This window comes from Rhipicephalus microplus, unplaced genomic scaffold (genome assembly GCF_043290135.1).
Source record: "Rhipicephalus microplus isolate Deutch F79 unplaced genomic scaffold, USDA_Rmic scaffold_12, whole genome shotgun sequence".
In the NCBI taxonomy this organism is placed as follows: domain Eukaryota; kingdom Metazoa; phylum Arthropoda; class Arachnida; order Ixodida; family Ixodidae; genus Rhipicephalus; species Rhipicephalus microplus.
The window spans coordinates 47878661-47903026 of NW_027464585.1; the positions used below are offsets into that span (position 1 = coordinate 47878661).

At 47.7% G+C, this 24366-nt stretch overlaps 1 protein-coding gene and 1 long non-coding RNA gene across 2 annotated transcripts; one reads left to right on the plus strand and one right to left on the minus strand.

The window, feature by feature from the left end:
* Positions 1-493: 493 nt before the first annotated feature.
* On the minus strand, positions 494-3296 carry LOC119173697 (uncharacterized). Its single transcript, XM_075882542.1, has 2 exons — positions 3088-3296; positions 494-1163 (listed from the first exon to the last, which is right to left on the minus strand). Exons 1-2 carry the CDS (start codon positions 3294-3296, stop codon positions 494-496), a joined length of 879 nt encoding a protein of 292 aa, XP_075738657.1.
* On the plus strand, positions 1140-22475 carry LOC142783857 (uncharacterized). Its single transcript, XR_012888531.1, has 2 exons — positions 1140-1277; positions 22178-22475. It is a non-coding gene; the product is annotated as an uncharacterized LOC142783857 (long non-coding RNA).
* Positions 22476-24366: the final 1891 nt, after the last annotated feature.

Genomic DNA, 24366 nt, shown 5'->3' on the forward strand with positions numbered 1-24366 from the left:
ATCTATAGCTTGTGAGTAGTGGCAATAATGGTGCTTCTACTATATGCAACTGCGTGATGTATGACTTTTCATTCTAGGAACTTGTATGGATACCCTTTGAAACATTGGCCACAATATTACATGAATGTCTCATGTTAATATTGTAAAATTTACTGAACTGTTATAAGATTGGATGTATTATCTTTTGTGACTGAAAACGCTAAGTGTGGTACCTCTACAGCTCTCTTAGTGCTTTAGCAGTGTCCAAAATCTGTGAATTAAGTGCTGCACTGACAGAACATTTTAGAAAATTGGTTTCAAGATCTGTTGTAACTAAAAGTCTTCTAAAAATGCATGCAAATTAGGGCTTAGGATTTTAATAGCCTTTAATAATGCAAATATAATAATAATAATAATAATAATAATAATAATAATAATAATGTTTTATGTCTCAAAACCACGATATCATGACACTATATACGGAGACAACCATAATTTTGCCCACCTGGCGTTCTTAAACACACCTATATCTAAGCAGACAGGTTTCTAGCATCTTGGCTCCATTGAAATGCAACTGCCCCAGCCAGGATTCAATTCTGCGACCTTTGGGTTGGCAGTCAAGCACCATAACCACTAGACAGCTGTAGCAAGTATGGAACGTATGGTGTAAGTGCAGTGCTGTAATAGTCAACTCACCATGTTTAGCATAAAGTGGCATCTCAGCTATCTTTAAGAGGGGGTCTACACCCTTTCCAAAGTTTTTTTCTCTGCAGAGCCTGTGCCAGTAGTATATGGCAGGAGGCAATGGGTTCACTGCAGAGTTGGCAACGAGGGCATACCCATCTTCTTGCACAAGCAATTTGCTCTCGTGAAGCCTGGTGGCTTCAGCTGGTGACATGCCGCTGTCAAAGTATGCCAAAAAGGTCTCTCTAGTCTGCATTGTTGGAGTAAGACGAGAAAGTGCGTCTGCTGCTGCAGTGCTGTGGCTGTGGTTTTTGTGATGAAAGAGCTTTATCACAGCTGGCAGTGGCTTTTCCCCACGTAAAAAGGCATCATTACGTTTTGTATTTCTGTTGACCTTCTTGATTTTGAGGTCAATCTTTGCTGGACAGTGTGCTGCAGCCTCACCACATGATTTTTCCCGCTTTGCCTCTTTGCAGCGCCATACTTTGTGGAACACCATCCTGCAAAGCAGTACGAATTTAGAATTTCAGTGACAGCAACGAAAGGGGTCTGCTTTGCCTGCAAATGCCATTTGATCAAAAGAAAAATACACCAGTTACTTGAGCACTTACTAGGTACCTGCACAAATCTCCTTGCAGTGCGTTTAACCCTTTTAGACGCTTTGTACACAATTGTGTACATCACTTATTTTTGCTAGTTGTGTCAACTAGGGGCTAAAAAAGTGCAAGATACAATGAAGTTTAGATGAAATAATCAACCTCCTCCCTAATAAACATGTCTTTAACTTCAGTTTTCACACTACTGGTGCATATAATCACTTTTCCAGAAGCACTACCATAGTCGACGAGTCATTCAATGCAGCGCTTCGCTGGAGCCACTTCGAAATATCTTTTTTTCTTTTCTCAATATCGTTAAAATGAGAAACCAATATCCAGTATATATCTAGTCTGAGATTTCATTCTATATATACAAGAATCAAATATGAATGTCTTTAGAATAAGTAGATGTTTCATAAAAGCTCAATTTCAATTAACAGCTGTGAAATGCCTAATCAATCTATTATAAAATTATTGTTGTTGCAATAGAATATAGAAAATTATTGTTGTTGCAATAGAATATAGACAGCCTTGAAGTCATGTGTCAATTTGACGCATTTACAGGCAGTTCTTCACAGGTGGCATCTGAAAGGATGAACTCAACAAACCTGCCAAAAACACAATCATTAATTTTACTTCTTGCATTACCGAAGCACATTTAAGACATTTTCAGCTTGTAGGTTAGAGTTTGACGACAGTTCAGATGGTGAGGAAACATGATAATAAAGTTCCAGTCACTCAACAAGTTTAGGCGAAAACAAATGAGAGACGTTTCGGGACTAGTACAGGTTCCTAGTAGTAATCAAGGGGCTCTTACAGATCTCAGGGTGTCTCTCGTGAGTTTTCATTTTCACTTGTTCAGTGACTGCATTGTCATCATTAGGATAAATAAATCACGGAAAATGCCAATCCTGCTGCAAAGCTACTAGCTACCGTGGACACATCTTAGAGGCTTGCCACAACACTTGAAATTTGAACAAGAGATCACAGTTGTAAAGCCTGCACAAACTCTGCATTTGAATTTATCGTGACCATCAGCTCTTATTTGTGCAAGCTGGAACTTATGGCATTTGATGCTCTCACAATTCCAAGAAAAGGGGATTCGGTCAATTAGTTTTCTGGCACAGTAATTGTTGAGTGAGACAATTTTACTAAATATTTTGCTAATGAATTGCTTTTGTATCAGCCAAACCGGGGGGAGTCAAGAGACATTCTCACAATAGCTTCCTGGAATCGGCACAAAGTTAAAAGTTGGTATTGGGAATCTAAGCTAGTCACTGCAGTCTCTACTGTGCCTGTAGTTCATCTGGGAAGTGCAGGGGGGGGGAGGGGGGGTAATACAACTTTTTTCTCAACTATTTCACAGTCTCAGAATACATGCTTTGAGGTGGTTCCTCTATTATTATAGAAGATACGTTTTGCCTCGCGGATGTAATTGCGAAAACTTACGGCCATGTTGTACCAGGTTTGTTTAAGTTTTCGTTCTTTTTTGTAGTGTTTCTGAGAAAAAGAAAAATGCACTCTATTCTGCCCCCCATGCGAGGACACTTGTAAGCGCATTAAGTTTTGGTTTGAAGGCAACTCCGGTGAATCACCTGAAGGGTGTCCAGTTTGCGGCTAGGCGGTGGGAATGCGCGTTTCGTTATTTCTATATATTTGAGAAATGTCACTGAATTAGCGGAGTCTAGCCCTCTCGTACCGATCATCTCCTCGTTGTCCACAACCATTGAGACGGCGCATCGTTGGACATTATCCGCAAAACATGAAGTTTTATCACCAGAGACGACGTAAGTCATTTTTGGAGTTATAAGATCATTTTTTGCATTACCTTTCACACTTTGCTGTTGGCTTGACGAAGTCTACAACCCATGACGTATTCGTCTTCAAGCCGTAGTTTTCTACCCAGCTGCAGGCGTGACGTTCATCGGTGATGTTTGCTCGAAGCACGTCGACGTCAGGTGATGAGCTCTCATTGTCTTTGACGCATTCGATCGCGCTGTGCGCCGATGTTTCACATGCGCTGCTTTCACTAGCCATAGCCGTACAACACACTGCGATCGCGGCGATCACGTCTTGAAACACGTGGTCACCAGAGTATTCCGCGCCGCTAAGTTAAAAAAAAAGGGGGGGGGGGAGGCAAGTAGTTCAACACAAAGGTGATCGCGTCGAGCGACAAGGCGAGGGCTCAAGACACTGGCGGCACCAAATATACTTGAAAGCCAAGCGTGTTCACTGTAAAAAAAAAAAATCGCACAGTAGGACACAACGGCAGATCACTTCTTGATGAAGGGCCAAGGCCGCAAAAAGGCGCAGGCGTCAACACAAATGTTCACTGAATTAAAAAAAAAATCACGCGCACGAAAAATGCACACTAGACCACAAATTAGTCCAACGCCACGTCAAGCGCCTCTTCCTCAGTCAACGCGAGAGCAGTCCATGGTGCACAGGCGGAGACGAAAATGCCACGGGCATTGAACGAAACAGCGCAAGCCTTTTCTTCCCATCTGCGCTGAAAGGAACGGCCATTAGGGATTCCTTCAGGGCGCACTCCGAGAACGAGAGTATTTCGTCATGAGGCGCGGCGGCCGTTGCTAGGCGCACGTCGCAGCGGCGTCTCTGCGAGAGTGTGACCAATAGCGCGCCGCTGCGGTTGCCATGCGTTGAACCTACTGCAGATTACAAATGCGCGGCCCGGCCACGTACTGTTTGCGCGCCTGCAGAATCGGCGGCGCGCGTTGCGAAAACTCTGAAGTCACCGACGACCTTTTCTGCCGGTCCGGCTTTGGTCCAGTAACTCTCAGAAGCGGGCTCGCGACACGGGAAATGGTGACGGCCGCCCGTTCGACGCCTGGGTTGCCGATTGTTGAATCGGGCATGTCTTCGACTGCGTCCCCGTTTATCTGGGCAAAGGAACTCGTAAGCAGAAACATGCGCGGTCAGCGAGCGGTTCCTCGTACGGCGCACAGAGGCAAGAAGATTATAGCCCCGTCGTCAAGAAATTGACGTGGTAGAGGGAAATCGCCCTACGGCCGCAATACCGAGTACGGCTAGCTCTGTCTAGATAATTGTGCGCCGCGAAGCTGGCCCTGGCCTCTATGCTTTTTCTAGTTTTGTTTTATTTACGTTTTGGTTGTTGTGTTGTTTGGGGAGAGTGCACGAGTCCCACGTGCACGAAGGCGGGATCCTCGTGGCGTTTTTTTTAATCTACCCAATGTACTGTCCAATCAAAGTACAAGCAAGTGATTATGTGCCGAGAGTGTGGAAAGGGCGGAGCGCCAGGAAGGGATAAGAAGAGGCCCCGTGGCTCCACCGAGGGTTCTGAACCGAGCTTGCGGTGTGGAGGCACCATCGGCTCCGCCGAACCCCGTAAGGTCGCCCTACAGAAGTCGGTTCATTTCCAAGTTGTTTTTCTTTTTTTTTGTAACCTCGATGTCCATTGTTTTGTGAAATCTGTAAATACAAGTTTTTCTCAGCCATCTAGAACTTCTTCAGCGTTGCTTCTGCTTCATCGTCAAGCGACCAGCAGGCCAATAGCCGCTATTGGGATAGCGGCATACGTTTCTTCTCCCACTTTGCTACACCACCGCGGGTGGTGCGCCTCGGGCGCTGAGTGGGGAGAAGTGGTTTCTCCTACATCGAGAAGAGAACCTGATTTTACTGGCGCAGTCGAGCAGGGTTGGCTTGCCGTGGACGGAGTTGGAAGAAGGAAGAAGCTGGCTGAGAGAAAAAACGAAGTACAGACGAAGACGCCAATCGGCACCAGACCAACGGACAGACACTGCAGCAAGTAGCTGCGGCAGCTGGAAGCTGCAGATAGCCTGGTGTTCCCGGAAGACACCGAGGGAGTGACTGGGTCAAAACGGTCCTCGAACGAGTTCTCGACACCCAAAAGGCGCGTCCACGACGAGGTGGGGCATCGACCAGAAGCCTGCAGCAGCAAGCCAGAGCGACGCCATGACAATGGGACAGAGCTAACGTGAGTTCCCTTTCTCATTGCTGTATTGTTGTTGCGGGGCAAACAGGCTAGCACCACATTCAGCAGGATGGAGGGTGGCGATAGGGTGAGTGAGGATGGGAGTGGTGACGTCCCTTGGACGGCACGAGACCAAGCAGATCATGATTTTAAGGTGGCTCGGGAACGAAGCCGGCAAATGGAGTTAGAGTTATAGCTCGCTAAATTACGTCCGGCAAGACCATCAGGTAGCGTGAGTGATGCTGGCAGAACATTTGAGCGCTGCTCCAACACTGAGTGGCGCAAATACGCCAAATTGTTAGTGGGTGCTTTCCCGAAATTTCCCGCAGACGCGGAGGTCCCAATTTGGCTCGAGTCAGTGGAGCATACTCTGGAGGCATATGAGGTGCCTCGAAGTTATTGGGGACATATAGTCTTTCCACTCGTGGCTGAGCGCATAGAGTATTTATCAACTCGGCTCACACCCGCCCAACATCGGGACTATGAGACCGTGAAGGAAGTAGTGCTTGACGAACTGAAGCTGTCTCCCTTAGAATACCAAAAGAAATTCACAGGGGCACGTAAATGAAAAACAGAGACGTGGAAAAGTTTTACAACAAGGTTGGGCAGCTACTTAAATTTTTATGTGGCGTCAAGAGACGTGTCCACCTTCGCGGAGCTTTTGGAACTACTGGTAGTGGACCAATTGAAAACCGTGTTGTCTGAAGAGGCATTAAAATAGTTGAGGTTACGTGAGGGGCAGCGTGGTACAAGAGCACAGAAATTGCAAGGCTCTTGCACACCTTTGAAGACGCGAACGGCAGTGCGGAAGCGCAGAAAGGACAGCCGCGTAACGCCAGCAGTAAAGAGGTAGAAAAGACGACCGACCACCAGAGTAGCAGCCCATCGGGCCCGAGTCAGGGTTCGAACCCGAGACCGAAGTATAATTCAGGTAGGCAACCGAGGAAAACGGGATGTTTTGAGTGTGGATCGAACACTCATATTAGACTCAACTGCCCGCACTATCTTGAAAGGGTGGCGCCGAATCCTAGCGCTTCGGAGGGAAATGATAAACTCACTGCTCGAGTCTGCCTAGATAAGGTAACGCCTGCCGACCGCTTGTGGAAGGTAACTCTGAATTGCAAAGATAAAACTTTGAATGCAATAGTAGACACGGGCGCCGAGATTACGGTAGTGCAGGAAAGCGTGGTTCCTGAAGAATTTATCCAGGCCCATGGCCGCGTAAGCCTCCGGGCAGCATTTGGTGATTGAGTCGGGGCCAAACTAGTAGAGCTCCCGCTAACGCTGAAACAGGGGCAACCGGTGTTCGCCCAAGTTTCACAGGCCACACCGGTCTTGTGTGCGGTCACAGATAAACTAAGCGTGAGTGAATGCCTGCTCTCGGCGAGCGATTGGACCACGTTGCAGCAGAGCCAATGTGAATACAACGAACAGGACACGACACTATCCCCCCGAAACTTCTCCGACGAACGAGAGGCGGCCGCAAAGCTAGATGGGAGAGTAGTAGAGCAGAGTAGACCGACTCCGGATTATCCGCGGTCAGCGCAGGGAAGCGTACTACAGCCCAGCGAGGTCGAACGCACCCGGGAGGAAGAGGCGGTTACAGCCGTAGAGGTAGAGGAGGGAGAATTAGGGCCGGTTCGGATGAAGACAGAAGGAGAGCGTAACGCTAGAGAGAAAACACCACACACCGTCGAGAACGAGGCAAGTTGCGTGTCGCAAGGGGGCGCAAGTGGCGAGAGGGGTGATTTCGAGGCGTTGCGTGAAGAACAAAAGAGTGACGAAACGTTGGGCCGGGCATGGAGAGACACCGCGGAAGGGCGAGGTGGAATGCTGGTGATTGACGGGTTGCTGTATCACTGAGAACAGGTACTGGGTCAACCGATCAAGCAGTTAGTTTTGCCGACCACCCGGCGGGCTGATGTGCTCAGCCTGGCGCATGAGTCGTATTGGGGCGGACACCTGGGGTTTCGTAAGACGAAAGCGAGAATTAAACTTAGTTTTTTTGGCCAGGTATAGAAAAGGACGTCCGAGACTACTGCAATTGTTGTCACGCGTGCCAGATCAGGGCTGACAGGAGGCAGACAGACAGAGTTCCCATAGCGCCCCTCGTAAGGCCCCGATACCCCTTTCAGAAAGTCAATATCGACGTCATAGGACCAATTGAGCCGCCGACAACTCGCGGCCACCGCTACGCGTTGTGCATGATAGATCTCTGCACCCGCTGGCCCGAGGTCATATGTCTCAAGTCATTGACAGCTAAAGCTACCTGCAACGCAATGTTGGAAATTTTCAGCCGCAGCGGGATACCAGAGGTAGTATGTTCAGATTGCGGGACCAATTTCACCGCCGCGCTGACCCGCGAATTCCTGACGCGCCTCGGCTGTTCCCCTTGGTTTTCGACACCGGACCACCCGGAAAGCAAGGGAGCGGTCGAACGGTGGAACAGAGTATTCAAAAACATGCTATTTCGTGTGATATCTGAACAGGGACGACAATGGGACAAGTTCGTGTCACTTCTACTGTGGGCATATAGAGAAGTTCCTCACGACACTACGGGCGTGTCCCCGTTCCAGATGATGTACGGCAGAAAACCCGTCGGTCCGCTCGCGATCCTACAGAGGGCTTGGACGGGAGAACAGGAAATGCCCGCGACAGTGGCAGACAAGCCGGCGGAGTATATGCGAAAACTGAAGCAACAGTTGGAGATAGCCGCGGAAGCTGCTAACGTGACCGCAACTAAACAGCAGAGGGCGTACGCGACGCAATACAACCTTCGTGCGAAAGAAAAGGAGTTTCAACTTGGGGAGCAGGTGCTTGTTTTTGATAGCAACCGTTCCGGTAAGATGCAACCAAAATGGGTAGGTCCGTGCAGGATCACAGGAAAGTACCACCAACACTCCTATTACTTAGAGACGCCGGCGGGTAAGCGTATGCTAATGCACGACAACCACCTGCGCCCGTACACGCGCCGTGTCGCTGGCATTGGTGTCATATTCCATGACGACCACGAGTTCGGGGAGGTAGAATACGTGCCGCGTCCTGTCACCTCGCACGACAGAGCATCTATCCTACCGGCGGGTAGCTTGGCTCATTTGCAGCCCCCTGAGAGAGTGTTAGTACGGGAGGTGTTTGAACGCCATGCGGCCTTATTTAGCAGAGAAGTGGGGATCGCGCAAGTCGGCGAACATAAGATAAGGCTTATGCAAGGGGCCACGCCGAAACGTAGCCGCCCTTACCGCATGGCAGTGGCCTTGAAGGACGAGGTTTCAAAACAGATAGCGGAACTGCTCGAGCTTGGTTTAATATACCGGTGCGAAAGTCCTTTTGCTCACCCCCTTGTGTGCGTCCCAAAGAAAGAGGGCACGGTGCGCCTGTGTGTCGATTACAGAAGCTTAAATGCCATAACCGAACCAGACGCATTCCCGATGGGATTCCCGCAAGAATTGATTATGAATGTAGGTCAGGCTAGTTATATAACTCTCATTGATCTGTGACGAGGCTACTGGCAAGTTCCCTTAGCGGAGGGGTCACAGCGCATGGCCGCGTTCGTGTCGCACCTTGGTCAGTTTGCTAGGAGGGTAATGCCGTCTGGGCTCAGGAACGCGGCAGCCAGCTTTCAGCGGAGTATGAACCAGCTGTTAGAATCCCATGAGGCGTATGCCTGTGCCTACTTGGATGACATTGCGGTTTTCAGTGGGTCCCTACAGGAGCACGTCCGGCACCTCCACGCTGTGTTCTCCGCCCCAACGTCTGTAGGTCTAGTAGCTGACATAGAAATATCAGGTAACGTGCGCGTCTATCCGCTACCTCGGACATATTGTGGGATCGGGAAAGCACGGTTCGGACCCCAGCAAGCTCGCCGCTATTGAGGGGCTGCAAGTACCCCAGAATAAAAAAGAGTTAAGGAGTGTTCTAGGTCTGTGCGGGTATTACCGGGGTTACGTACCCAATTTTGCTGGCATTGCCAAGCCCCTTACCCAATTGACGGCTAAACATGTTCCTAACCACATCCCTTGGACGCCCGAGGCCGACGAGGCATTTGCAAAACTCAAGGGTGCCCTGTGCACTGCTGTTGAATTAACCACTCCAGACATTCACAAGCCGTTTTGGCTTTTTACGGACGCTTCCGCTATCGCTGTGGGAGCTTGTTTGGCCCAAATGGCCGATGACGGTACCGAGTGCCCGATTGCTTTTGCCAGTCATCGCTTCACGCCCGCCCAGATGAAATGGTCTACGATAGAGCGCGAGGCGTTTGATGTCATTTGGCAACTCAAAAAGTTCGACACCTGGGTATTCCGGGCCAAAATCTTTGTCGTCTCCGACCACAATCCACTCGCGTACCTCACTCAAGCTTCGCCACAAGGGGCCAAATTGATACGTTGGGCATTGGCTTTGCAGCGCTACGACGTGGTAGTGCAACACAGAAAGGGTACAGCACATGCTAATGCCGACGCGCTTTCCCGGCTGACAAACCAATGCTGGGAGGAGATGCAGTAGCCTGAGAGCCCCGCAGTGGCGATCAGTGAAGGAGGGGGAACGAGTGTTATTTGCCACGGGACTAAGTGATGGATTTATGGTGCAAGCATGGCAATAACACTTCAGAATGGTGATGGAACTTTTGAACATCATACAACAGTGTGTGACAATTACCAAGTGTAGTGGTGTGAACTGCGGGTGGTGTCTGTTTGCTTTTACGTGCCAATATATTTTGTTGCGTTTTTTCATTATGTTGGGTGGGGCAACAGCGCCCAAATGTTCTGGGGCATGTGTTGCAGTGTGGCTCATGGTAATAAAAACTCTTGCAGAGTGTTCAAAAAAATTGCCCACGGCAGGGAATGTCAGATGTTGCATGCATCATAAGCGTTTGGTGGAAAGGCGTGCGGAGCGAACAGCTCTCTCATGTTCGGTCGGGTCTACTAGATACCGTGTTTCAGCTGCATGATGTTTTGAATAGGCTCGCTATAATAAGAGAGCAGGGCAGCTCACTAAGTAGCTTTGTTATGTCAGCTGGCGCTGGAGACTGGTTTGTTTCATAGTTTTTTTTTTAGCACCGAGACCAAGTGGGGCTTTTTGCGCGCTTCCTTTGCAGGAGAGAATTTGCGCATGCTGCTGCCGGCCAGGTGCAGCGCGACCACTGCGTAGTGGGTGGGACACCCCAGCCGTTGGCTGCAGCTGTTAACCCGCCGTACACCCACTGGTTGAGCGCGGTCCGTTTTTTTTGTGTGGGTTTACTTCGGCAGCACTGTAGGCAAGTTGTTGCGAAGTCTTGGATGGGGGGTGTAGGACCGTGGTAAGAATTCGTAGCGCGGCAATTTTTGTGTGCTTTTATTTGCTTTGCGGCGTAAGCTTGGGACGGCATGTCAGCCGCGGGCAGCCAGCGTTGCTTGAGTGACAAGCGGTCGAAGCGCGACTAACTGGTTTTGCCGCGAGCGCAGACACACAGCGCCAGCATATTATACTCTTTTGTTCAACGCCAGAGATGGTCGAGCGTTTCCAGTTACTACTAACTCAAGGAAAAGGGAACCAACCGGGGCAACGAAAGGGGTGAGATTATAAACGTCGGTGTGACTGCCCCCTAATTGCCTCTCGGAACGGGCAGTCGGCGCATCAACGGGCCTCTTCCGAGACCCCGCGCACCGCGGTGACTCCTCGCATTGGTTTGGCGTATGGCCCGGCCACGTACTGTTTGCGTGCCTGCAGAATCAGCGGCGCGCGTTGCGAAAACTCTGAAGTCACTGACGACCTTTTCTGCCGGTCCGGCTTTGGTCCAGTAACTCTCAGAAGCGGACTCGCGACACGGGAAATGGTGACGGCCGCCCGTTCGACGCCTGGGTTGCCGATTGTTGAATCGGGCATGTCTTCGACTGCGTCCCCGTTTATCTGGGCAAAGGAACTCGTAAGCAGAAATATGCGCGGTCAGCGAGCGGTTCCTCGTACGGCGCACAGAGGCAAGAGGATTATAGCCCCGTCGTCAAGAAATTGACGTGGTAGAGGGAAATCGCCCTACGGCCGCAATACCGAGTACGGCTAGCTCTGTCTAGATATTGTGCGCCGCGAAGCTGTCCCTGGCCTCTATGCTTTTTCTAGTTTTGTTTTATTTACGTTTTGGTTGTTGTGTTGTTTGGGGAGAGTGCATGAGTCCCACGTGCACGAAGGCGGGATCCTCGTGGCGTTTTTTTTATTCTACCCAATGTACTGTCCAATCAAAGGACAAGCAAGTGATTATGTGCCGAGAGTGTGGTAAGGGCGGAGCGCAAGGAAGGGATAAGAAGAGGCCCCGTGGCTCCACCGAGGGTTCTGAACTGAGCTTGCGGTGTGGAGGCACCATTGGCTCCGCCGAACCCCGTAGGGTCGCCCTACAGAAGTCGGTTCATTTCCAAGTTGTTTTTCTTTTTTTTGTAACCTCAATGTCCATTGTTTTGTAAAATCTGTAAATACAAGTTTTTCTCAGCCATCTAGAACTTCTTCAGTGTTGCTTCTGCTTCATCGTCAAGCGACCAGCAGGCCAATAGCCGCTATTGAGATAGCGGCGTACGTTTCTTCTCCCACTTTGCTACACCACCGCGGGTGGTGCGCCTCGGGCGCTGAGTGGGGAGAAGTGGTTTCTCCTACATCGAGAAGAGAACCTGATTTTACTCTACATAACACCTTCAGCTTATCACGCATGTACGGCAATACTAACGCTTTCAACCAGTCGGCTCTTCCACGAGCTATTCGTTTGTGAAATGATTTGCCAGATGATCTTGCGTCAGAACAAGACCACACAAAGTTTTATCATACTCTTCAAAAATACTTATGCACCAAAAACTGCTCTATCGCATCTTCGTAATCATCAGTGTTTATAGGACTGTTGCCGATGTTTTCGCACTATTGCTAGGTTGTAGTTACTGTCATAATAGTTTTTTTTTGTATTTCACCTTCACATACTGTAACTCACTTTTCTAGTTTGTATTTTTGTCACAGAACGAGCGCTAAAAATGGGCGTGCCGCCAAATTCTTGCGGTAACGCGCGGAGGAGACGCCGGGAGGTCAAAAGAAAAAAAAAAGAAAACAAACATCCAAGGCTTCCCGGGCGCGCGCTCTCCCCTTGGAAGCGTGGCTTCGCCGACGAACCTCCTCACCCCACATCGGCGGCCGAGATAGGGCGCGAAAGTTCTAGAACGAAAGGGGCGTGGTCATACCGAGTTGAGTCATCGGCCGCGGAGGGCATTCTAACCGTCTCGCCCTCTTCCCAGCCTTCGCTGCGTATCGCGCCGACGAAGTGACGAGAACCTTCTGGAATGTCGCGCGCAAGGTATTTAACCGAGCAGCCGAAATGAGAGAGGAGGAGAAGACGGAAGTTAGCGCCAGAGCGCGAAGGGATCCCGCCGTGTAGTTGGCGAAGGTTTTGTCCGTAGCGACAAAGCAGGAGATGAAGAGGATTTCAGCCTGAGGGGTGAAGGCTCGAGCTACAGGCAAGAGCGTGTGTCTACCGCTATCGAGCGAGGACGCGTGGCAACAGCTGCGTGTGTGAAGCCGACGTGTTTCCGGCGAAGAAGTCTGAAGCTTGGAGAGAGGCCAACTGAAGACGCGAGGTTTCTTGGGAGAGAAACTTCTCTGGGGCAGGAGAACGACATCAACACTGGACTTTGAGTGAGTGATTCTCGGAAGAGTATCATCCAAACTTTTGTTCCAAGAACTTTGGACTGAATAGGCTTTTTATCTCTTTAGTCTTTAAGTGTCTTGGTCGTTCAATGCATGCGACTGCATTGTGGTGCGTATTGTTGTCTGTGTCCATTGGTTCGAGTGTGGCTGATTGTACTGTGTAGTACGTTGTTTGATTGGGGACATATTGTCCTCATCTATATTGGAGTGTGCATTCTTGTGTATGGTTTTCGATCTGCCATTATTAAGAATATAATTTTGTTTGTTTATCAACTCTCGGCTCTGACTTGTTCTTTGGGCCACGGCCGGCGTCCGCTGGCGCGCCAAAAAGGACCACTTCTAAAATTGTCCACGCTTTCGTGGTGCGGTTCGGGGGGCCGATATTTCGGCCCTTGGAATCAGCCCGGCGATCGCCTCCCTAATTAACGGGACCCGTGTGACAATTAATCTGGCGTCCGCGACAGGACCTTTTGGTGCACAGTGTGTCCAAAGTAGGGAGAAAGAGCCTCGAGTTGTTGATAGTGCTATCGGAACGATTTTGTGTGTTGTTCAGTGTTCTCGTTAACGAGTGCAGGGGAGTGTTCCAATAGACTGATTTGGGAAGATACTTTTTGCACGCGGCAAGGTTTTATTTGCGAGTTGCGAGACACAATGGATCTCGAAAAGTTAGTCGCTCTTGGTGAGGAGATGGGTCTTTCTGGCGCCGAACTACGGAAGTGGGTAAGCCAGAAGGAGAAAGAGGCGGTGGAGAGAGATAGGTTGGCAGCTGAGAGAGCCAAGGAAGAAAAAGCAGCTGAGTTGGAACGAGAGAGATTGGCAATTGAGAGAGCCATGGAAGAAAAAGCATTTGAGTTGGAGAGAGAGAGGTTGGCAGCTGAGAGGGCCAAGGAAGAAAAAGCAGTTGAGTTGGAGCGAGAGAGGTTGGCAGCTGAGAGAGCGAAAGAAGAAAGAGAGCAGCAATTAAAGTTGGAGCTGGAGAGAGAAAAGTTGGCAGATGAAAGGGCGAGAGAAGAAAGAGGAGCAAAGGAGCGACAGCTGAAAGAAGAAAGAGAGGCAAGGGAGCGACAGCTGAAGGAAGAAAGAGAGCAGCAATTGAAGTTGGAGCTGGAGAGAGAAAGACTGGCAGCTGAGAGGGCGAAAGAAGAAAGAGAGGAAAGAGAACGGCAGCGACAGCACGAGATAGAACTCGAGCGGCTTCGTTTGCAACAGCGAAGTGAAACTCCGGTCCAAGCTAGAGTTGAAAGCAGCGAACGGGAAGATCATGGCTTCCACTTGAACCCAAGCAAGCTGCTCGTAGCGTTTGATGAAAGGAAGGACGACCTTGACACGTACCTTCACCGATTTGAGACGATTGCAAGGAGCCAGAATTGGCCGGAACATCAATGGGCAACTGTTTTGAGTGTTTGCTTGAGTGGTGAAGCGCTCAGTGTGTACGGTAGGCTGACGCCGACCGATGCAGCCAACTATGCAAAGGTGAAAGCTGCTTTGCTGAAGCGATTTAGATTAACCGTGGAAGGATTCCGGGACAGATTTCGGACAGGAAAGCCAGCTGATGGTGAGACGGCTACGCAGTATGCCGCCCGACTTTGCCATTATTTCGACAGATGGATTGAACTTTCAGGGACAGCGCAGGAGTACGATGAGCTTAGAGAGCTCCTAATCAGAGAACAATTTCTTACTAGTTGCCACCCAAGCCTGTCGCTGTACTTGAAAGAGAGGAAGGCTGAGTCAGTTGAAGGAATGCTTGAACTGGCTGATCAATTCTTGGATGCGCAAGGTGGAACTAATTTGGCCAAGGTCAAGAAGGAGTGTCCCGAAGACTCGAAAAATTCGGCACCCGAAGAAAAGAAGCGTGCACCAGAGAGCATTCCGCGATGTTTTCTGTCAACCGATTGGGTCATCGTGCGAAAAACTGTCGAACGATCTTTACGAGCTCTACGGCAGTAAAATGTTTTAAGTGTGGTCAGACTGGGCACAAAGCAGACGCATGTCGAAACGGAGCGAGTCAAACTCACCAGGTATCCTGTGTGCTAGCAGCACCGAAATCCGATGATAATGCCGTCACCGACGGATTTGTAGAGTTGAAGAATGGGGAGAAAATTCCTATTGTGGGTGCTGTAATGTCAAAACAGCCAATCGGTGTTACGAAGGGAATGGCAACGCTGCCTGGAAAGGTTGCAGGCAAGAAGATTACGGTTCTAAGAGACACTGGTAGCTCCACAGTTATCGTGCGGAGAAATTTCGTACGGGAAAGCGAGTTAACAGGCAAAATGAAGCCGGTTTGCCTAATTGACCGTACGGTTCGGATGCTTCCCGAAGCAGAGATTGAGGTGAAAACTCCGTACTTCAGCGGGAAGGTTACCGCTCTATGTATGACGACCCCCCTTTACGACCTTGTCATCGGAAACATCGCCGGGGCGCGAGGACCGAATGATCCGGAATGTTTGGGAGAAGACCCTAAGATAGAGCCCTCGCCAACCCAGCGACCGCGAGATACAGTGGAGGAGCATCCCGTGACGGATCTCACTAGAGCCCAAGGTGAAGCCGCGGCGCAAGAGACAGCGAATGAGAAGACGATCGTGTCGAATGAGTTCACGCGCTGGGCAGCTGGACGTACGTCGGCACGACCCCAACCGACCGACAGTGTAAAGGAGACGGAGTCGGCCAGCCAGGCCAAATGTAGAGACATGAACAAGCTGGTAAATAAACAGACTGGACCCGTCGAAGTTGTGACCCGTTAGCAGGGTCGGAAGTGACAACGATGGCTGAGCCACTGCCTCAGATACCGTCGTTGGAACAGGCTCGCCGAAAAAGAACAAGGAAAAACAAGAAGAGATCAAGCGAGCACCGCAAGAAAGGACGCAAGCGCAGCTCGAAATACACAGGATAGGTGCTGAGGTCGAATCAGAATGTGTTTGGCAGTGCTGAGTGCCATATGTTGTGTTAATGTTGTGTTATCCTGTGTCACAAGTGTCGAAGTGTCTGTGCTGTGATGTGATGTATAGTGTTGTATAGTTGTTGTAAAGACAGAACCTTGTACGTTTGTATTGTTTGGAATGTGTGATGAAGCGTTGTACTCATGTACCTGCGGTTATATTTCATGTGTGTGAGATTGAATTGTAATGTCCAATTGTATTGAGCGATCTATTGTGAATGAGAAGTGTCATGAGCGACGGTTTGTGTTACAGTCTTTCAGAGTGTGTGGTGACTGTTCGCGCTCGTCTGTGTGGTTTTGAATATTATGAGATAATATTCTTAAAGTGGGGGTCAGTGTCACAGAACGAGCGCTAAAAATGGGCGCGCCGCCAAATTCTTGCGGTAACGCGCGGAGGAGACACCGGGAGGTCAAAAGAAAAAAAAGAAAACAAACATCCAAGGCTCCCCGGGCGCACGCTCTCCCCTTGGAAGCGTGGCTTCGCCGACGAACCTCCTCACCTTACATCAGCGGCCGACATAGCCCGCGAAAGTTCTAGAACGAAAGGGGCGTGGTCATACCGAGTTGAGTCATCGGCCGCGGAGGGCATTCCAACCATCTCGCTTTCTTCCCAGCCTTCGCTGCGTATCGCGCCGACGAAGTGACGAGAACCTTCTGGAATGTCGTGCGCAAGGTATTTAACCGAGCAGCCGAGATGAGAGAGGAGGAGAAGACGGAAGTTAGCGCCAGAGCGCGAAGGGATCCCGCCGTGTAGTCGGCGAAGGTTTTGTCCGTAGCAACAAAGCAGGAGATGAAGAGGATTTCCACCTGAGGGGTGAAGGCTCGAGCTACAGGCAAGAGCGTGTGTCTACCGCTATCGAGCGAGGACGCGTGGCAACAGCTGCGTGTGTGAAGCTGACGTGTTTCCGGCGAAGAAGTCTGAAGCTTGGAGAGAGGCCAACTGAAGACGCGAGGTTTCCTGGGAGAGAAACTTCTCTGGGGCAGCGGAACGACAACAACGCTGGACTTTGAGTGAGTGATTCTCGGAAGAGTATCATCGAGACTTTTGTTCCAAGAACTTTGGACTGAATAGGTTTTTTATCTCTTTAGTCTTTAAGTGTCTTGGTCGTTCAATGCTTGCGACTGCATTGTGGTGCGTATTGTTGTCTGTGTCCATTGGTTCGAGTGTGGCTGATTGTACTGTGTAGTACGTTGTTTGATTGGTGACATATTGTCCTCATCTATATTGGAGTGTGCATTCTTGTGTATGGTTTTCGATCTGCCATTATTGAGAATATAATTTTGTTTGTTTTCAACTCTCGGCTCTGACTTGTTCTTTGGGCCACGGCCGGCGTCCGCTGGCGCGCCAAAAAGGACCACTTCTAAAATTGTCCACGCTTTCGTGGTGCGGTTCGGGGGGCCGATATTTTGGCCCTTGGAATTAGCCCGGCGATCGCCTCTCTAATTAACGGGACCCGTGTGACAATTTTGCTTACATGTTCATAAGTAGAAGTGCATTTTCTATTATATTCATTATTTGCCTATGTATGTGTAGATATTACGTATATGTATTTTTCTAACATATTATCTGCACCGCCCCCCCCCCTTTACACAATGCTCTCGAGGGCTCTGTAAGGTACTGTAAATAAATATTTCATAAAAGTATTCTTATTGGATTGCGGCCAGTGACAGCTGTTTGCTCACTCAGACACTAGGTCAAATCGCGAGTCTGAGTGTGCCGAACTCAGTAATATGTTGGTAAGTTTGAGCCTGAGTGAGAGTGGTTGAGAAACAGTTTAGCAAGTTCCAATTAGTTCTCTTGAACTAAATTTCAGTGAATTTGAGTCCGAGTGAGTTTTCATGGTGAAACTTATTTCTTGAGTGAGTTTAAATAAGTTCCACTTTTTCTACTTGCCTATCACTGCTGCTCTCAAACATCAACACTACATCCTTGGGCAGCATTGAAGCAGCTGCAGCCATTCAGCCATCATGCCTGCGATGCAGGATCGTTTTACCGGGGCAGGGTCGCGTTTCAGGAAAGAATGAGCGAGTTTTTCACGCACAAATGTCAAACATTTAAAACGAAAGTAATTTAAATAAAAGCAAAACAACCACACTGAAACTGCACCCATTACCAAACTACTAAGACAAGCAAAGCTTTGTAATTAAATGAAGTTCTGCTGAACATTTGAAACAAAAACAGTCACTAGTAGTTCCAATGCTGGTGTCATCCACAGTGGCAGACTCACTCTTTGCAGGCGTATTTGTTGGCTGAAGCAGATGAGAAGCCCAATTCACCCATAAGTCATGGACAGAAGCGCTTCAGTCATAGTGTGAAAACAGCCTCCAAATGTGAGCAAAGAGATCAGAACATCTCATAGATAGAAGTGCAAGAGACAAGATGTCCCTTGCAGCTTCTGTTTTTTCTTTCTTCGTCTAGTTGTAGCGCTCTTTATAACAAGTTCACAACGTATTAACAAGCCTGCATTAACACTATATCAGACAGATCTATCCATGCATGCACCATGGTTGCTGGTGACTGCATCATTGTGGCCAGTGACCAGAAGCAGGAACCCACTCGCCAACCTAGACGGCTGAGTCAGCTTCCCAAAGGCAGGTCAGGACCAGGACATGATGGCTGGCAGCAGGTCCTTGTTATGGTGTCATGACTGGTAACCAACACGAGAACTGCACTGATGTTACACGCACATCACAATGTCAAAGTATAAGCACTGACTTAAATTCAGGCGATCAGTAAAACCCACTGGCCGCTAACAGTAGCAAACATACGGTTGTTACTACTATAAACCATGAGTATATGCCTGTTGGTCTGAGGGCATAACTGCCTGCAGCACGATAAGAAGCAGCTTTGTGCAACTTCACATCATGGAACGTTTCTCTATCCGGCACCCGAGAACACGCTCTGTAGCAGTCAGGCTCTGCCCAGAGACTTAGACAGTATGAAACTAATACAGGCCATGCTGAACTGCTGCCTTAAACTGCAGTCAGCCTAATGGAATCAAACTTTGCCATAGCAAACATTTAGACTTTTACAAGAAATGATGCTGTTTTCTAGGAAATGTTCAGAATATGAACTATTTGGTAATGCATTAAGAACATCTTACAATGTAATACAATCATATAAAATTTATTCACAGTTAGAAAAGTAAATTTTCACCAGCTGCCCACATTAGCTTTCATTTTGCCGAAGTACGTGTTTTCACATAGCACAGCTTAGGAAATGAAGTTAGGCATTCAGTCACAAAGAAACAAATCTTCTTTAGCTGAAAGGGACGCTAAAGGCGAAAAATTTCTCCCGTTCAAATGATGAGTGAAAGTTTCAGAATGCCTAAACGTCAGTATTATCTACAGGGCTTAGTTCACTAAGAAAGAAGTAAATACCGTATATAAGGCTCGAGGCACCCATGCATTATTCTGCCAACTCTGTAACTCTAAGAAATGACATAGTCGAGTCCCAGAAAAAGTAATTACTGAAACTGAAAAAGTAATTACTGAAAATTATTTCAGCGCATTAAAATTTGGTATGAAATGCTTATTTTTTATATGTAAGGTTTAACATCTCAAAACCACCATATGATTATGAGCGACGGCGTAGTGGAGGGCTCCGGGAATTTCTACCTCCTGGGGTTCTTTAACGTGCGCCTGAATGTGGTATGAAATGCTGCTTGGTTCTTTCTATTTCTTTGAACTAAGAGCCGCCGACAAGACTCATGGCTAGCTTCAATCATCCCCAAAAAACGGGAGGAGGGGGGTGGGGGTGAAAGTTGTCTCAAAATAACTACCTGTGCGAGTGTGAGAGCATCTGGCTGAGTGCGAGAGCATCATGGGCCACATACCTTATCAGAGCTTTTACTGCTTTCACTAAGTGCACATCCCGCGTTAGATAATTCTTTAACTCTTGTTTATGACTTTCCATTTGATTGTTAGTGTTATTTCCTAAACTACATGCATTTGCACGGCAAGCATGAACCCACATGCTCTTGCAGCTGTGCAAATTTTTATAGAAGTACTCCAGGAGGGATTTGTCATCTTCAAGTGCTTCTTTCAAGTCCTGCAAGTGCTCTTGATATATATCTACAGTATGTGGAAAAACCAGTTTCGTAATTATATCTTTACCATACTTCTTATCTAGACTGTTTGACATTAGCTGCATCACTTTGGTGTGTGAATACTTTAAAACGTGTCATGAACACAACAAGATTCTACATTTGGGCAGAAGCTGCTTAATTATATTCATTTCATTTAAATATTTGTTCATTGCTGCAATTTTGCACTTCTCCTTTACAACAGGATTCAAACAAACTAATGTCTTCAGAAAAGACTTGAATATTTCTGATGTCTCCCGCTGAACAAATGCATAACATACAGGCCTCCCATGGCTTGTTCAATCTTCACACAAAATCAAATGCAAGATATACCCTTCTTTATTAACTTTATATGTAATATCAAATAACAACACTTCAGGGTATTTTTCTAGTAACTTAGCCATATGCTCTGATTGAAGCAATACGTACAAGAGACCACTTTCTGTATTCTTTTCAATATGAACCTTCCACCTAGACTTTTCAGAAAACAATTCGTTGATATTTTCTAACAGAAGGGCTCCATCATGAGCATTTTTCTGAATTTTTTGAACTGTTCTATGGTTCCAGTTTGTAATATCACGAGAAGTAATGTGTTTTCCCGTTTTCTTCAGAAAGGCATCCTTTAGCTCTTTGGGTTTCACATTACAAGAAATCAAGTCCTGAAGTTGCTTTTTTTTAGAAGCACTTAATGCATGATTATTATTGTACCATGCAAAAGTCTCGGGACCTATTTTATGGTTGTGCACGTCCAATAGATTTACAGTTTCATAATAGGGCTGTAGAGAAACCCGCAGCGCAAGCTTAAGTTCAGCGTTGCAACCTGTACCATTGAAGCGTTGATTGGGCCGAATATTTTGTGCCCTTGGATTTAGATACCCTGCGTGGCAACAAACTTAACTCGAACATACAGGAAGTCTGGTTTGTTTAAATCTTTCTCAATACTCAATGGGTTTTTATCTGATCCTTCAATACACGTCGGAAGGAACCCTTCACTTTTCCATCCTTTAAAGCTAGGTTTAAACTCCTTATAAGTGCTGAACTTGCTCCCTACACAAAGATTTCCTCCACCTGTGCAAATATGGCTGTGTGACAATTTTGCTGATGTTGCTTTCTGCTACTGTTCAGGGTCTTCATCATGAGGTAAGGAAGCGCTGGTGTCAGCCGCACTGCAGCCCTTGCGCAGAACCACACCTTCTGACTGGGGGCTCACCGTGGATGTTACGTCGCAGGCGTCGGGTGGCCTTCAGTCAGAAGCTGGGCTCTGCTCAAAAGCAACAGAGCACAGTGGCACGGCAGTACGCCCAGTCTTCTTCACTTTGTGCTGCATCCACACACCAACGACCAGTGCAGGAGCACCCACAGGGCGTTGTCTTACTTGAGCGACAACAGTCACAGCTGAAGCTCTGGTGCTTCCCACTGCCGTTATTGGCAGTGAAGGGTATCTATGAGCAGTGTCTGTTTCTGCGACCTTAAGTGTTACTGACATCGCACTGTGAAATTGTATGGTAGCAGAAGCAGACTTCCGTGCTACGTCCGACCACATTTTCTTGCATGGAGATGTAGGGGCTGCAACAAGCGTAGGTTCTGCGGAAAGAGCTGGGAAATTGGTTACATTATTCCAATACTGCGCCGGCCCTTCTGACTAATCACAACGCTGGAATCAAAGCTTCTTGTCGTCCTTTCCCCTCTGGCGCTGCTGCTCTAATGCTTCATTGTGGCTTGCCTAGCGGTCCTTGCTTGCTTGCTTGATGGCTACACGTAGCAGGCACCCCAGAAGCTGGAACACAAAGGAGTAAATTTGCAGTTGAACCCCTCCACAACGGAAGCCCTTAAGAATAGCAAAGAAGAAATATAACGTCCACGATGAACATTCATTGAGTACAAGGTGTTTGCTCTCTCTCAACAGTGAAGAGATTTTAAAAGCACTCCAACAATACATGTTAATAATATGCAACTTTTTTAGACTCAGTAGATGTAAAAAAATTGCAGCGCCACTTATTTCACACGTCAGGCACTTGGGTATTTGCCAAAAGGCATTGGTGCAACCATTGCTGTGTACATTGTTGAATGATGATGATAGCAAAATCACTTCTTTTTCTTCAAGGGAATACTTTTTGCTAATGGTTCTGTTGGCAACTACGTCAGCACATGACATATAAAGTGCCGTAAATTCGATAGATGTTATGTAGACTGCCTAACTGCTTGCTGATGTAGTTCTGTCCAAACGCATGCCAAGACCTCGCACAATTCTTACGTGCAGTGTTGTTTGGCATTTCAGCTTCAATGGAAAGACACCAGGCGTTATTTATCTGCATGACTTTGTGTGAGCTGATGGCGACCTGATCGCATGGGAGGAGTTCTGCAATGTTGCCAACATCTGAATTACACGCCACAGTCGAAAAATAAGAAGTGTATGAACTGGTCTCCAGATTTGGTAGGCAAATAAGGCTGTGCTCCTTCTGCAATAGATGGCACAATACGTAGTGAGCTGTGCACCAGGGTCTCACTGGCTTGCCATATGTGTATAGAGAAAGTGCAGCTGAACCATTGAGGGCAATAAAATGGGTTGGTTGACATTTTTTTTCCTTTGTCGAAGTTCTTGCGATCATCTGCTCATGGTGTGAAAGTAGAAACGAATGTAGTCTGTCGCCACAGGCACGGCTGTCATGCACAGATACTTATACGAGCACACCAGTCACATGAAAATGCCTCAAAAATCAACATACACATTTGTATAATAGGCACATGCAACATGTATGCCCCACAAGAGGGATGGTTTTGTTCTGTAGCACAATGAAGCTAAAGGGAGAGTCAAACCTCTTTTTTGTTTTGTTTTTGTTTTTGAATTGAATATTGGAACTTAGTTTCCGTATTCTAGACGTGTACTCTGTCAACACTAAAAGTGTTATTTACGTATGTCGACAACTGCAGGCTGTGATACCCACACTTCCTTTTGTAAGGGCCTTTGATGCAGTGGTTTGTGTCGTCTTGAGTTGTAAAATAGTGCCTGTACATCCTCCCGGGACCGGTGGTGTAGCTGCACTCACATTACTTACATACTCGAGCAATTTCCGTTACAAATATATTTTCTATCTTTGGCGATTGTGTCACTGCTTATGTGAGCATGCATGAGGCACCACAGCAGAATACGTCACATCACATAAGCTGCCCAGACTGCAGAGAAACAAAACTATGGCTAACTAAGACAGTAAAATACATGTATACCTAGAGAGGAGTGGTAGTGACACACTATTAAAAACCTCAGCAGAACCAATTGGCTCACTGCACTTGGCATTCGCGCTTATTGCAATTTTTTCTCACATTGCTCAGGTATGCCAGGCAGAGAACTTTATCGCCTCAGTGTCCCTTGACAATGTCTCCTTTTTCGACATGTTTCTCAGGACGTGTTCATTGTAGAGTGTTGTTCATTCTTTGCACATGCGTTTGAGCTCGAAATGTTTTTGCAGGCAAAATCAGTTGAATGAAGGACCTAATAGTTTATCAGGACTTCCCGCCTGCACTTGTCCAGAATATCGCCGTCTGTTGTTGCACAAAGCAAGGAAAACTTTTTCTCACGTCTTATACCCCGGGCGTATTGCAGCAGGGTACAAAACGTTTTCTCCCAATTAGGAACTACAGACTGTGGCGCATTCTTGCAAAATCATGAGTTAAATAACTTGGCAGCGACTGATGCTACCTATCATTGAAACCCAACAATTACAGCGAGAGCGTATCACACTCTCTTCAGAGTGCTCCCACGCAGTCTTCTTTACATTATCTTTTTGAATGTGGCGCCGCCTGCCTTGTTCTGGCATAGCAGACGCCCTTTCATGGAGAGAGCGCTTGCTTGCCAGGCAGTGCTATGAGAACTTGCACACCAGCTGTCAAACTCACCATAAAATTATCTGAACGAGTGTCACGTTGGCCAATAAGAGCTCTGTGAAGTGCCGCATAAGGTATACAACATGTTCAGAGAGCACGCACAATGACTGTCAGTAGAAGCAACAGCTCGCATTGATGCCGTCGATGTTGCCGACGACAAATTTTAGTGTTTGGTGGAGGCATTTAAGGTTTTGACAATAATAATGCACCAGATGGCATACTTGCTAGTTTTTGTTTTGTGCACATAATTTATAGCTGACACATTCGAACGACAGTGGTTATTTCGTTAAGTGATTAGAGTCACCAGCCACATTTTGCAGAAGCGCCTTGTGGAGGTGTCTGACATACAAACTATACCGCTGAAATAACTAGCTAGCAAATGAATGAACTGGCATGCCACCATAAGCAATTTATTCACAAGAGGTCCAGTCGTGTATTTAAATCTTCACATTGAATAGCACGAGGACCGCCACGCGAAATGGCATGTCTACGTGAGGATCCTAAACGATAAACGCACTCAACGACTCGGTAGATGATGTCCACAGTGTTAAAGCAGGCTTTGAATTAAGCGAGCCTTGACGCATA

Bases quoted from the DNA above. Each gene is read 5' to 3' on its own strand.
- LOC119173697 (XM_075882542.1), bottom strand. From the start codon at position 3,296: ATGGCTAGTGAAAGCAGCGCATGTGAAACATCGGCGCACAGCGCGATC. The intron at 1,164-3,087 runs GTAATGCAAAAA...ACTGCTTTGCAG, and splicing joins CCAACAGCAAAGTGTGAAAG to GATGGTGTTCCACAAAGTAT.